We start from the raw sequence: 12367 nt of genomic DNA on the forward strand, positions 1-12367 counted from the left end.
ATTTTCTTGGCAAAGTGGCGTTTTGATAAAAAACAAAGGGATTTTAAATGTTGTATTGATATGTGCTGCCTGAATTAAGTTGTCCCTTAAGAATCAGTAATTTTTAACTATTTTGACCTGGGACGGCATTACTAGAATCTGAAAGTTCAATTATTCCAACTTACTATCTTTAATAGCTTCGAGATCTCAACAAGACAACAGGACAAGCCGCCGAAAATGGCTGGATTGAGTTTTGACATAGGACATACATATGTATATACTTCATATGGCCGGTAATGCTTCCCTCTTTCTGTTTGTCTCGCTTTTAATGTTGCCGAAATTTTTGTTTGGCGAAAAGAGAGCGCTGTATCAATTAAGACTAGTTGACTATTATCTCATCATTTTTGAGCAGATAGAAATGCTCGGAGCGTCTTCTAATAATGCTTTCATATGTAGACAAAACCCAGTAAGCATCAGGTCACAATTACCAAAACTATTTTTAAGGTTTATATGCTCTAAATATTTGTATTTATATATTGACAACTTTTTCAATTCAGTTAAATGCCGACGTTATAAAGTTCAAATTTAATTTAAAATGATATTTGCTAAGCTCCTCAGCTCAGGAATATTTGCTATGCAGTTATTAGTTTATTTATGTCACACTCTTTGCTTAATTTCTTGATAAACGGAAAACAATTAAAATGTAGCTCAACGGAAATACAAATAAAAGCAAAGTAAAAGGATTTAATTCAGAAAACAGTGCACAAACATGCGCCGCTCAGAATCCACATGGTTACCTTCTTAATATGAACGGTGTATTTATGTATATTTAAAAGACACTACGCGTATTGTACAGCTGGCTATACTGCATGGATTTTGTTTCAGATTCTGTTTCTGCTATTTGTATACAAGAACGATATGAGGCATGCGAAGTGGTTGCTCCTCTGTAACTAGACTAAGTGGCTATCTGCTTGGAATCTTTCATAACTTTTGCATAATCGCGACAACTAATATATAAAAACGTTAAGATTAGACTGTTCTCCGACACCGCTGCCAGCGCTGCTTTGCGGGCCACCATGGGTGTTTCGCTGATATCAGTAACCGTACTTGTCTTGCCAAGAGGTCATCACGTCATTGGCCAGGTTGCTTAAACGACCGGCCACTTTATGTACACCCTGGCGTACGCTCTCTTTTACGCTTTCCACATCCAGGTCCGGTGCACTGAAGTTCACCGAAGACGCTGCAATAAATGCCCTTCAGTCAACATCACTCTAGATGACCGCTTTATTTCACTCACCTCTGTTGCCCCCACTGCCACCAGAAGGACCGTCGCCAAAATAGTCCGACGAAGATATGGCTCGCGATCCCTGGAAGCGGTTCAAGCTTGCGCTAACGTCGGCCGAAGACTGATCACTTGCGAAGTACTGATCGGAGCCAAAGCCCTTGGAGTTGCCGAACTTTTGCTGAGCGATCACGGGATCTGTGCTAGTCCCTCCTTTGGTGTGGGTTTGTAAGGATCCACTGTTCTTCTTGACGGGCGCCGACGTTTTGGGTTTGTCATAGGTATTGCTGGCAGAAAACATGGACGTTATATTGCTGTGACTTCCCCCAATGGGCTCAATTGTCTCATAGCCCAGCGCATCAAGTTCAAACTTATCCAGCTTGCTGGTGCCGCCAACTGAGCTCTCCCGCTTTTCGCTAGACCCTCCTCCGCTGCTGCTATTGCCATACAGCGAATAGTCAGTGAACAAGTTTTCGCTTTCCAATGAAGAGAGTTTTGCTTTAGGGGCGGCCGACTGCTGAATAGTCTCCATATCGCCAAGAGCGGAGTGCGCCATGTCGGATCCTCGCAGGTTAAAGCCCATGCCCAGACGCTCCATCTGTTTAGCCTTAGCAGGATCCATGGTCTTAAGCTTGGCTTCCTCGCGGGTCTTCTGCATGGAGAGTTCTTGGTATGCGAGGCGCATACTGGCCACCGTCTCCAGTTCCTCCTCGGCCGTCTGTGGCTTGTTCACAGGTGCTGCTCCAGCTGATGTCTTCATCTCGTTGGCCGCGTTAGCACGGGCCTCGATGTCTGCGAAGTTAGTCTTCACCTTCGTGGCTCCCAGGCCGCCCACTTTGCGAGTACCCAGCTAAAAGATAAGAAAGTTGATTAGCCAGTGGTTCACACTGCTGGCGTCAACACCTACTCCACCCTTCTTCGGCTGCACCTTTCGCGCACCTATGGACGATGGCACTGCTGCCGGCACCACGGAATTAAGAAGATCTACGCTGGGGGCGCCACTCAGTTGCGTTTCAATGCTTATGGCCGGAGCAACGATGGGTCTGTTTTGATCCTGCTAGAATAGTGTAAGTTAGGCATCAGTGAACGGCTACAAACGTATAATCAAAAGCTGCGGATCCCCTGGGTGTAAGTGTCGCCATACCTTACTGACATTGTTGTTCTGCACATTGAAGTCCGCCTCATTGTCGCACTGGGCGAAGAAGTCCTCCTCCTTAGCGGCTTCGTTGCCCTCGTTGCCCTTGTCCGTCTGCTCCAAATGCAGCTGGTGGGTGTAATGTGTACAACATGGAGGAAAAGCGGAATCAGGGGAGGAAAGGAGCAGGCAAAGCATTCAAGCAAAGCAATTGTCAGTTAGTGGGCTTTAATGTAAAATAACTACATGCACATAAACACAACGGCTGTAATGGACTCACCTTTGTGCCATGCACCTTCATGGCCTGCTGGGCCTGAGCACTCAGCTTGTCCCTGTACAGCTGGGCCGCACGCGAGTTGTACTTGACCTGGGCGTCGGTGCTGCTGCAGTTGTGTGCCCGGAAGAACTGCGCCGCGTTTGCGTTGCCGCCCAGTTGCATCTGCCGGAGCTGCAGCCAGGTCCAGTTGGTGTCCAGGTTGGTGCTGCGCACGAAGGTCAGGTGCACACCCAAATTGCGGTGCACGGCGGAACAGTCGATGCAAATGAAGATGCCATAGGTGACCGAGGACCAGGTGGGAGCCTTGGCAGCGCAGTCGAAGCAGGACTGCGGGGAAGAGGGAACGAGAGCAGGAGTCCTATTAGTCGTGGCCTCAAGGGCGAACTGGCGAAAGTAGGCCACTTACTTTGTTGGCTGGCTGGGCGCGCAGGCGACTGAAGACCGACTCGATCTCCTGCTTGGAGGGTCCTGCTGCTGGACTGGCCATGTCAGATGGTTCAAACTGAAATTTCTCAACTGAAACACGAGTAATGGTCGACGTTGCAAGACGGTCTTTGAGGCGCTTTCTGGCCGAGGGAAGCCCTGGATACCAAACACAAACCTTAGCTAAATTGCTTGACTTTTCAGAACGTACGTGGACGAGTTTTCCTTTCGCAGTACTTGACGGAACGAACCACTGGGTGCTGTTAGTTCACTCCGTGCTGTTATGCGCATTAGTGCTGGAAAGCGCAGCGGATTTCAGAGATGCCACGTCTTGGCTTGGGCGCGGACCAACGGCCTTAAATAATTACATTTTATTAGGGTGCTGGATGTTTAGCTGTGACTTTTCCTTATCTCCATATTTACTATTTTAGTAATAGAATGTAACCAATCTTGGAGCAACTTTAGATTCGTAAATAACTCCAAGTTCGGGCAAAATGTATTTACGTTAAAATAAATCCGACAACATATCATCACAAGAGCACCACCAATAAATTCGATAGCTTTGGAATTTTAAAAATGAGCTATCGCGTGCCTTCAACTATCGAATTCATTAACGCCAATGCTAAACAATACAATTAATTCAAACGTATGGCAAAATAATGAGAACTCAAAGTGGCAAAACAGTAGATTCGTCCGGTATCGGCTCTGACCATGGCCTAGCGAATACAAAAAAGCATCCCCGCAAGGTGGGTATTTCAACCGACAACGCCCCGTTTGCGTTCCCGAAGTAAAGTCAACAGTTGCCTAAACGAAATATGATTCCTCATGTATAGCCCCTGTGCCACAAGAGCAGCACGCACATAGATCACAGACGAGATATCGGGGACACCACGAAGGCAGATGTCCAGGACGAAAGAGTCCTTAGCTTGGAAGCCAATGAGCAAGATGGACTTGTGCAAGAAGTTTATATTAAGAGCGAGCCCTTATGCGAAGACCTGTGGGATGTTCTGGACGAGCTGGGGGACATACTGGATGAGGAGCAGGCCGACATGTCAAATAAGAGACAGGGCAACATTATAGATAGGGAACAGGGCGTCCGTATCTATAAGGAGGAGGACGCGTTTGATGAGGAAGAAGTGGAGGTGCCACCGGCGCCCCCCATCTCACTGAACGACGACACCTCCTTATTCACCAGAAGATCCAGACCAGAGGCTGACGTCTCTCCCTTCAGCTTTAATGGGTCTTTATACGAGTCGGGAGAAATTTCTTCAAGTGAATCTGCAGGGAAGAAACCACTTGGTAGTATTCATTTACCTGACATGGCCCTAGTGCGTTACCAAAACTCTTCAGAACAGAGATCAAAACGCCGCACCCCAAGGTACAGAAACAGCAGAAGCAGCAACTCCAGGAGCCCAACAAGACCTAAGGAAAGATTGGGTCCGCCCATCCACAGAAGGCGAAACAGTCAATCTAGAGACCACAGTAGCTCCCGGAGGCGGAACTACTCTAGGGACCAACGTGAGCAGTGCCGCAGAGTACCATCTAGGCGCAAACACAGCTCAAGTTCCCTGAGTCCAGATCGTAGAAGTCGTTCCCGATATGTACGAAATCCTCCAGTAGGCAGAGGGTGCAGGGATGCGTCCCCCTGTGTTGGGAGCCGTCACAGATCGCGAAGATCCCCAAGCGTTGGATGGAGGCGGGGATCGAGGTATTCGCCATTAAGTCGTTCTCGGTATCGGTCAAGGAGCACCTCTAGGCCAACCAAAATTGGGGTACAACATCGAATAGAAAGCAGGGTTTACCTGAGCGGTCGATCGAGGAGCAGAAGCAAATCCAAATTTTCAAGAATCACGCTTTCGAGACGCGTATCCAAATCGCGATCAAGGAGTAGGAACAGACCATTGAAGGCCGTGGCTTTCCAACGTTCATGGAGCCGATCCAACAGCCCCCAGAATCGCCCTCGGATTCGCTCAAAGTGTAGCTCTCCGCCCGCACATACCCACCAGCTGAATACATTTGAAAACAGGCCCAGGGTGTCAGGTATTGTTACTAGGGCAATCGAGGAGAGGCAGTCACTTGACCAACCACTCCAAGCCATGTCGCCACATTTGCCCGCAAATTCGCCGCGCCCCATTTGTCCAATGGTTACACTTCACGACAATCGAACTATCCGGCCCCAGGAGATGTTCCAGTACCTGCTGCCCACAACTGTTCCACAAATTTTCCACACGCAGACGCACCACACCCATACGGAGTACAGTGTGTATGCGGGCAACGTTCCCATATCCTACGGTCAGCCTTTTCCGCAGCTGGGGCCGTACGACCTGCGCCACCGCTTGTCCACGTCGCGTTCATTCTATTACGTAGGGCCCAACGATCTGCGGCACCGTATTGAGGAAATATACTCGCAGCAACCCGCCCTTAATGCCTACACCGAGTGGCCCACGGGGGAAACTGAGCAGTATCCCAGTGATTACTACTGAAGGGCTCCACCCTATGATTTAGAATAAAGATCATTACTTGCAGCACATATGTACGTCATAGTTTTTTTATTCTTCGATCAAGGAGCGGTCTGGTTGCGTACGTGCACGTAGCCTCGTCGACGACGGGTCAATCCAGGTCGTGGATTTTTGTCAGGCTGGACGTAAAATATAGAACGTGTAAAGTTGCGTCCGCAACACTTCATCGAAGGATGCGGATCCTTCAGCGGTGTATCCCCGCCACTGGGGACTGAGACCGAGTTCTGGTGGGGATCACTATCCTCAATGGATTCGGCTCGCTGGAATGCCAGACGGTCGCTGCTCATACTGAAGTCACTGTCCAACGGTTCCTTCTTGTGCTCGCTTCTACCGAAATCTAAGATGCAGGGGTCGACTAGTAAGCAGTGAGGGTAAGCCTGCCCCTGGTCTTCCAGATTTGTAGCCATGCTTTGTGCGATTTTATATGTTTACGTCCGATTTTAATGTCATGAATGAGAAGCTCTAGATATTAGTAGCCTGGAGATCACAGTTTCCGACAAACAAAGACAAGTTATATGGTAAACTAAGAGGAACTGCATTGAAAGATCGGTGATTGTACCTGTGAATGAAAGACTACAAGTAGTTCCGCAACGCTTAGTAAAACCAGTGTTGGGCAAGACACAAATTACTTGTACCACGGTATTATGCTAACAAAATATTTGAAATATTTAAATAAAATATATGGCTGAACTTAATATTGAATGTTCCCCATATGTATTTATGCACCAAGTTATTAAAGTACGCAGCTTAATTTATGTACATACAATAAAACACAATGGGTTGTTAGACAACCAACACTCAGCTCTGAAGCAAATGTGCGTCAGTGTTGAGCTACGAGAAAAGCTAGTATATACAACAAAGGTTGTTATATTTGGTCGTTACAAAAAAAAATCAGTTCATTTCCAAATCAGAATCCTGGATCTGCCGAAGCACCGGAAGCAGAGAAGAGAGTTCCATGAGCAACAAAGGGTCTCGCACAGTCCCATCCTCAATGCCGCAAATAAGCTGCTCCATTTCAACCAGAAAGCGCCAGTCTTCCGCCTGCAGATGGCATCTGGATTTACAGTGGGTCTTCAGACTTGACTTGCTGAAGAAGACCCGATCGCACTGAAGGTTTCGGTCGGATCGCTCCCGACAGCGATGGTTGTCGACATATTCCTTGGTGCAAAGCAAACACACCTTGTTCCTATCATCGTTATGGTTCTCCGTTAGAGTATCTGGTGTTCTATGCTTGCTACAGATGATATGCCTTTGTAGGGCGCCCATGTACTGGTATCCTTTTCCGCAGACGGGGCACACATGTCTGACCGGCTGCTCCCGCCGACATCTGTGGGACACCAGCGCTGACTTCAGGGGGAATTGCCTCTGGCAGGACTCGCACGTGTGGAGCCTTGTCATGTGCCTCTCCTGGTAGTGGCGGCGGAGCTTCCCGATTTGCCCGAAAACCTGTACCCCGGGGCCATGTTGGTGAAATCTGCAATCGCTGTGTGGACAGTGGAAGCAGTTAAACCACTGGTGCTCCGGCACAGGTAATTTGTGGGTGCATATGATGTGGTTGTGGTAGCGGACAAGACTCTTGTAGACCTTGCCACACCACTCGCAACAGAAGTCAAGCTCCCCCACAAGGTCACCCACGGCAACGACGGTGCACCTCCTATTCTCCATTTCGGAGCTTTCCTCTACCCATAGTAAAACTAAACTGAAATGGCGCCGAGCTACGGCCAGTGCTGGGTACATTTTTGCAAGGCCCGGCCAGTGATGGTAAATGGAAATGTCTTAGGTGTAGTAATTTAGTTTAAAACCGATAACAAGCAACCTGTTCGATTCGTCATGACTCAATACTCTAGATTATATAAACCTTTGTTGAAACGGCGTCACTAGAATGCTTTATATCCACTTTCTAGCTTTATATGTAGTTACCGACAGTCATATAGAGAGACAGACGAGAATATATACACTTTCTTGTACCTGTTACATAATTTTCAAAGAACTGTTCGAGTTTACAAAGTGTAACAACAAAGATGTGATGATTTCACCATTTCAATCATCAGCATATTCAGACAAATCGTACAATTTATTACTAATTTATTACACTAAACAACCCCATAGACTTGAAGCCTATAAACTTTGCGGCTTTGTGGTGTATACAATTCTTCGCCTTAAATGTACTTTAGTTTTACGATAGAGAAATTTCGATTTAAAGAAGTTTGAGTTGTTGATGCTCGACTATTAGCTTTATATACATAACGACATAAAAACAGTATAATACCCTAATTAAGCTGTTTACAGATAAAAAAAAAACTTAAAATTTAAAGTCTCAGAAGTACACATTTAATAAATGTCGAAAAAATCTTAAAAATTCCGAGTTAAACCTTGCAAAAAGTCGTGCCGGCTTTTATCTGCAAGATAAGTTATTCCATACAATGACAGAGCATGCCAACAGATCATTTTATTAGGTTTGATTGGAACACTTTCATTAAATACCACAGATTTTTAGTGAGTACCGTCACAAATTCCTATTCCATTCTTAAAGAATCGATAGTTTTGTAGTGATACTAGTGTTGCGCAACGCCGGAGCAGCCAATAATTGATATTTGAAGTGTCAGCGGAATCGAAGTCTGACAAAGAAACTCTATTTCCTTAGAATTGTGTTATGTTTTCCGTGAAAGAGGCCAATTGAACCATCCGCAACATTTAGAAGTAACCATTTCTGTGCGGTCAATGTATGTATATATACACAATGTAAATATATGAAATTTATTCGTGCTGTTCATTGGTTACCGCCTTTAGTCGCTATCTCGCTCGCACTTGCGCACGTGCTCGTCATTTACCCTAAGCCGTCAAAAATCCCGCCCTTCTACTTTCCACGCCCATTAAGATGGCTCCTAAGAAGCATAGTGCGTTCATGGTGTTCGTAACCGAGTGGAGGAATCATAACGTTGAGGGCCGCCGAATGACGCTGCCGCAGGCTGTTTCCCACTGCGGGACCATTTGGGAGGTAGGTTTTGGGCGATATCCCGACTGAACCGCCCTGGAATAACGGCAGTCCTTTCAGAAAATGACCGCCCAGCAGCGGGGTCCGTACCAATCAGGCGCCAAGGACGCAGACGTCGCGGATCGTGCTAAAAGGGAGCGTCTCAACTGCCACGGCCAGGGTATCGCCCAGGTGGATCAGGTCCAAAAGGAGGCCGCCGAGAGTTTGATGCACATGAAGCGCTCCACCGAGCGCCTCGTGATAAACGCCAAGAAGTCCCATGGTAAGGCACATATGTATTTCTAAGAGATTTGGGTTCGACTAACTCCAACCGCTGCCGCAGATCTGGAGAACGCCAAGTTTGTCTTCGCCACCTTCAACTACTTCACTAAGGCATTGACCACCGACGTCTATGTGCCCGCTGAGTTTGCGGCATGCGAATACTCGTTAAAGGAGGGAATACGGTCTATCTACAGCTCCATGATTGATCCTGGTCAGATCATCTTTGGGCAAGGTAGCGATGCCCTGCACCACTCGTCAACCACTCACGACCTGCCGCTGCCACCCAACGCGCTGGGCGAGAAGAACATGGCCAAGCTGTACCGCAACATTATTGACTACCTAACCAAATGCCAGGGAGGAGACAAGCCCTTAATCGTCTTTACCCCCGCCGAAAACATTGCAATGGTAAAGTCATGTTTTCGCTATTTGGAGTGCGAGGATGACTCCAAGGACGGGGGCAGAACAATCCAGGTGTTTGATATAGAGTACTTGCTATTCATATTGAAGAAGGAGGTCATGGATGTCGCTGATTTGAATGATGAGAAAATCAACAAATTTGTGACGGATGCCTTTTTTAAAAAAGACTTTTTCGAGTTTACCGCAGGGATTGCGTGTCAGGTAAGACTCTTACCAATACTGATGGCTCTAATTTTGACTTCCTACCCTGATTGCTGTTTGCAGTATCACGAGGATAATGATCGAACAAAGTACTGTACCCAGAGTATGGTGACTAGATGGGCGTATACCTTCAGTGATTTTATGTGCGGAGACCTGGCCATAACCGTCCAACCCGGAAAGCACATACCTGCCCACACAAAACCCAACTACCGTATCATAAGCTCGGACGCCTCTTCTCTTGCCCATGAGTCCTCCTTCGACTCTTTTTACTCACTACCTGGGTCACGGGTGAAGAAGGAAAACCAATCCGAAGATGTTTTGTTATCTAGCAGTCGACCTTCCGTCGAATCTAGCTCCTACACGCCCACGGACCACACCGCCTTTACCGCGGATTTAAGCAAATTATGTGAATTCCCCAGCCTCGGCATGCGTAATTCCAGTAAGCACCGCGGTCTCGACGTTAGTGCTCAGCGGGAAAGGAACGCAGGGGCCTGGAACTTACCGACGCATTCGCGTTCTATTCAGAAGTTTTCAGATAACGACTTTAGCGTAACCGGCGCTGATGGGAAACATAAAAACTAAGGCACATTTGATTTAAAAACATTGATTCCTGATAGATATTTTTTTTGTATCGGATTAAACTATATTGCTTAGTTATTATAGTTACTATTACTTGTATACAACCTAACTGAATTCGCCATTGATTGTTTCTAAGCCTTTATTGATTATATCGGACCGTTTTCTTATTAAATACATTAGATTTTTAGAATCACTGTGTTATTTGGTTGGACAGGCAGGTATTATATTGTTTTTTCCATCTTTGCCTATTTTTCGATATAGTCTTCCCCAATAAATTAAATTAATATTAAATTTTGGACATGTAGTTTCGGAGATCTCTCCGTTCATACGGATCCATATCCACTTTCTATACGGAATAGACAATTTATTTATTTTAGTTTCATCTGCTGACTATTTTTAATATTTTTTATGAAATGGTCAGTAAGGCAACAAATCCTCTTACTGAACTAACAAAGTGACTTCACAAAAACAGGTGACGTTTAGCTGACAAATTTATATATGAACGTCGATGGTATTCCATGGAAAGGCAATTGTATCCATAAAAACTGCTGCTATTAAAACCCTTCATAAATATTGTGACTACAAATTATTGTAGAAGTGTTGTATTAAGTGTTTTAATACTTTTTCATAGGCTTATTATGAAACAAAGTTACAGTGGCCTCCAGTACTTGTAGCTGTTTAAGAGACCCGGTTTGGATTGGAGTCTTTGGAGTTGCGCGATACTGATGCGATGCTTTGCGGATCTTGTTGAAGAACGAGACGAGTAAAAGCTAAGCTAAGGAGAAGTACCTGGCCTAGAAGCTCGCGCTGGTAGCGCTCTTGCTGAGAGAATAAAAGGCGTAGGTCAGCGGGAAAGTTGACCTGATTGTGCAGATTCAACGAGGACCCTGTTTCGGGGACCTGATGTTCCACGTTGTAATGTGTCCGCATCATGGCCGATATCGTGTCCTCGGTCGACACACGCTCAGTACCAACCAGGTGATTAAACAGTCGGGCGGAGAGAAAACGTCGCATGTAGTAGACGTTGTTCGTCTGGTTCTCATCGCCATCTGAGCGGGCCATCAAGGAGAAGCTTATGATTGCGGCCACCTGGGCCTTCTGGATGTTCACGTTCTGTTGATCTATGCTCCCCGGGTTGCTGCTGGCTTGCGCCATTTGTGGACTCTCCATGACGTAGCAGTCTGCCTCCGGTATCTGGTGAGAGACATAGAGGCAGCGGCGGGAAAGTTCTGACAAATGCAGCTTCTTGTCGTTCAGCTCGTGGTGCTGCCAGTGCGTGAGCAGACATGGATCTTCGTTGCTCCCGATCTTTAATCGTGCCCAGCTTACACTGCTTACTCCGATGCGTACCCCTACGGCAGATGCAATCAGCGGACGCTGTCTCTCGTCCATCGCTGGTGTTATAAAGGGTGCGACTCGTGCAGCTTTTGTCTTATTTTGTCGGCCTTGTGCAATGCTCCTACTGCCCGCCGGCGCAAGCAGACTCGTAAAGAACTTGGTGGTCACCATCAGTCCGAATCCATCCACATACAGGATGTCGCTGAGTTCCTGCAGCGGTCCATGACGGTCCTTCCAATTTTGCAGCTTGGTGGCCCTCGCCTTGGTTATGTCGTAGCTGGGCAGGATAATCAGTCTTTGGTAAAGGCAACATGGGGCTGGCTACCTACTTGGATATCTGCATCATGCCGTTTTCATTAATCGTCTTCAGGATCTTTAGACGATCTGCATCCGAGTAGGCCGGCAAGAGGCTGCTGGCTTGGTCATTTTCAGACTGAATAGATCTGAGTTGCTGCGTGGAGGAGAGCCGTAGGCATCTTGTCGTTACGCCCAACAATGAGTGCCGGCACAACATTTGTGCACTATATGAAGTAGATTTGTTGTTACTCAATTTAATTTCGTCTAATCAGCTGTTCGGTTAGTGGGACCAAGCTCGTGGTTTCAGTTTTCGTAGTACATCGATATAAAACGGGGTTATCGAAGTGCTGAAACAATTAATAGCAACTAATTATTATGTTGAAAAAGACCGTCATTATATTTTAGCCAAAGTATTTTATGAAACATGCATATTCCATGAGTTGTTTAAATTGTCGATGACTACAGGGTACCCCATACCCCATTTATTGGTGCTAAATCACACCGCAATACCTTTGTTGATCACCTCTTTTTCAGTTTTTGTCAGTTGGTCGTCTATAATTATTGAAATGGGAATAAACTTGAGCAGCCCGTAAAGTTTATAAATCTAATGTTCATATATAGCTAACTATGGCTAGGGAAAAAAGCTGAAAGCGCATCACTGCGG

The 12367-nt window shown here is 46.4% G+C and overlaps 6 protein-coding genes across 7 annotated transcripts; 2 read left to right on the forward strand and 4 right to left on the reverse strand.

Moving 5' to 3' along the window:
- Positions 1–473: 473 nt before the first annotated feature.
- LOC6544239 (ADP-ribosylation factor GTPase-activating protein 2) lies at positions 474–3383 on the reverse strand. Of its 2 annotated transcripts, none has more exons than XM_026976983.1 (7): positions 3275–3383; positions 3080–3189; positions 2677–3000; positions 2406–2525; positions 2169–2315; positions 1277–2111; positions 474–1219 (listed from the first exon to the last, which is right to left on the reverse strand). In XM_026976983.1, exons 2-7 carry the CDS (start codon positions 3158–3160, stop codon positions 1074–1076), a joined length of 1653 nt encoding a protein of 550 aa, XP_026832784.1. In that variant the 5' UTR covers positions 3161–3189; positions 3275–3383; the 3' UTR covers positions 474–1073. The 2 variants fall into 2 exon arrangements, with proteins under 2 accessions (XP_026832784.1, XP_026832783.1); XM_026976982.1 differs by having other exon boundaries at positions 2169–2318.
- A 25-nt stretch (positions 3384–3408) lies between these two features.
- LOC6544101 (serine/arginine repetitive matrix protein 2) lies at positions 3409–5626 on the forward strand. Its single transcript, XM_026976981.1, has 2 exons — positions 3409–3842; positions 3930–5626. The coding sequence occupies exons 1-2, from the start codon at positions 3756–3758 to the stop codon at positions 5577–5579; spliced, it is 1737 nt and encodes a 578-aa protein (XP_026832782.1). The 5' UTR covers positions 3409–3755; the 3' UTR covers positions 5580–5626.
- On the reverse strand, positions 5623–6226 carry LOC113563895. Its single transcript, XM_026976984.1, has 2 exons — positions 6175–6226; positions 5623–6092 (listed from the first exon to the last, which is right to left on the reverse strand). The coding sequence occupies exon 2, from the start codon at positions 6020–6022 to the stop codon at positions 5657–5659; it is 366 nt and encodes a 121-aa protein (XP_026832785.1). The 5' UTR covers positions 6023–6092; positions 6175–6226; the 3' UTR covers positions 5623–5656.
- A 269-nt stretch (positions 6227–6495) lies between these two features.
- On the reverse strand, positions 6496–7284 carry LOC6544103 (zinc finger and SCAN domain-containing protein 10). Its single transcript, XM_001973722.3, has one exon. The coding sequence runs from the start codon at positions 7278–7280 to the stop codon at positions 6507–6509; it is 774 nt and encodes a 257-aa protein (XP_001973758.1). The 5' UTR covers positions 7281–7284; the 3' UTR covers positions 6496–6506.
- An 862-nt stretch (positions 7285–8146) lies between these two features.
- LOC6544104 (protein maelstrom) lies at positions 8147–10283 on the forward strand. The gene is made up of 5 exons (XM_001973723.3): positions 8147–8338; positions 8406–8613; positions 8671–8872; positions 8933–9489; positions 9553–10283. The coding sequence occupies exons 2-5, from the start codon at positions 8494–8496 to the stop codon at positions 10069–10071; spliced, it is 1398 nt and encodes a 465-aa protein (XP_001973759.1). The 5' UTR covers positions 8147–8338; positions 8406–8493; the 3' UTR covers positions 10072–10283.
- Positions 10194–12022, reverse strand: LOC6544105. The gene is made up of 2 exons (XM_015157437.2): positions 11736–12022; positions 10194–11683 (listed from the first exon to the last, which is right to left on the reverse strand). The coding sequence occupies exons 1-2, from the start codon at positions 11918–11920 to the stop codon at positions 10747–10749; spliced, it is 1122 nt and encodes a 373-aa protein (XP_015012923.2). The 5' UTR covers positions 11921–12022; the 3' UTR covers positions 10194–10746.
- Between the last annotated feature and the right edge of the window lie 345 nt (positions 12023–12367).

This window comes from Drosophila erecta, unplaced genomic scaffold, assembly GCF_003286155.1.
Source record: "Drosophila erecta strain 14021-0224.00,06,07 unplaced genomic scaffold, DereRS2 tig00000021-arrow-pilon, whole genome shotgun sequence".
In the NCBI taxonomy this organism is placed as follows: domain Eukaryota; kingdom Metazoa; phylum Arthropoda; class Insecta; order Diptera; family Drosophilidae; genus Drosophila; species Drosophila erecta.

Coding starts and splice junctions, on each gene's coding strand:
- LOC6544239 (XM_026976982.1), bottom strand. CDS start 3,160: ATGGCCAGTCCAGCAGCAGGACCCTCCAAGCAGGAGATCGAGTCGGTC. Junction 2,319..2,405: donor AGAACAACAATGTCAGTAAG/GTATGGCGACAC, acceptor ACACTATTCTAG/CAGGATCAAAACAGACCCAT. Junction 1,220..1,276: donor TGGCAGTGGGGGCAACAGAG/GTGAGTGAAATA, acceptor CATTTATTGCAG/CGTCTTCGGTGAACTTCAGT.
- LOC6544101 (XM_026976981.1), top strand. CDS start 3,756: ATGAGAACTCAAAGTGGCAAAACAGTAGATTCGTCCGGTATCGGCTCT. Junction 3,843..3,929: donor CAAAAAAGCATCCCCGCAAG/GTGGGTATTTCA, acceptor CCTCATGTATAG/CCCCTGTGCCACAAGAGCAG.
- LOC113563895 (XM_026976984.1), bottom strand. CDS start 6,022: ATGGCTACAAATCTGGAAGACCAGGGGCAGGCTTACCCTCACTGCTTA.
- LOC6544103 (XM_001973722.3), bottom strand. CDS start 7,280: ATGGAGAATAGGAGGTGCACCGTCGTTGCCGTGGGTGACCTTGTGGGG.
- LOC6544104 (XM_001973723.3), top strand. CDS start 8,494: ATGGCTCCTAAGAAGCATAGTGCGTTCATGGTGTTCGTAACCGAGTGG. Junction 8,873..8,932: donor AAACGCCAAGAAGTCCCATG/GTAAGGCACATA, acceptor CCGCTGCCGCAG/ATCTGGAGAACGCCAAGTTT. Junction 9,490..9,552: donor CCGCAGGGATTGCGTGTCAG/GTAAGACTCTTA, acceptor TGCTGTTTGCAG/TATCACGAGGATAATGATCG.
- LOC6544105 (XM_015157437.2), bottom strand. CDS start 11,920: ATGTTGTGCCGGCACTCATTGTTGGGCGTAACGACAAGATGCCTACGG. Junction 11,684..11,735: donor GGCATGATGCAGATATCCAA/GTAGGTAGCCAG, acceptor TATCCTGCCCAG/CTACGACATAACCAAGGCGA.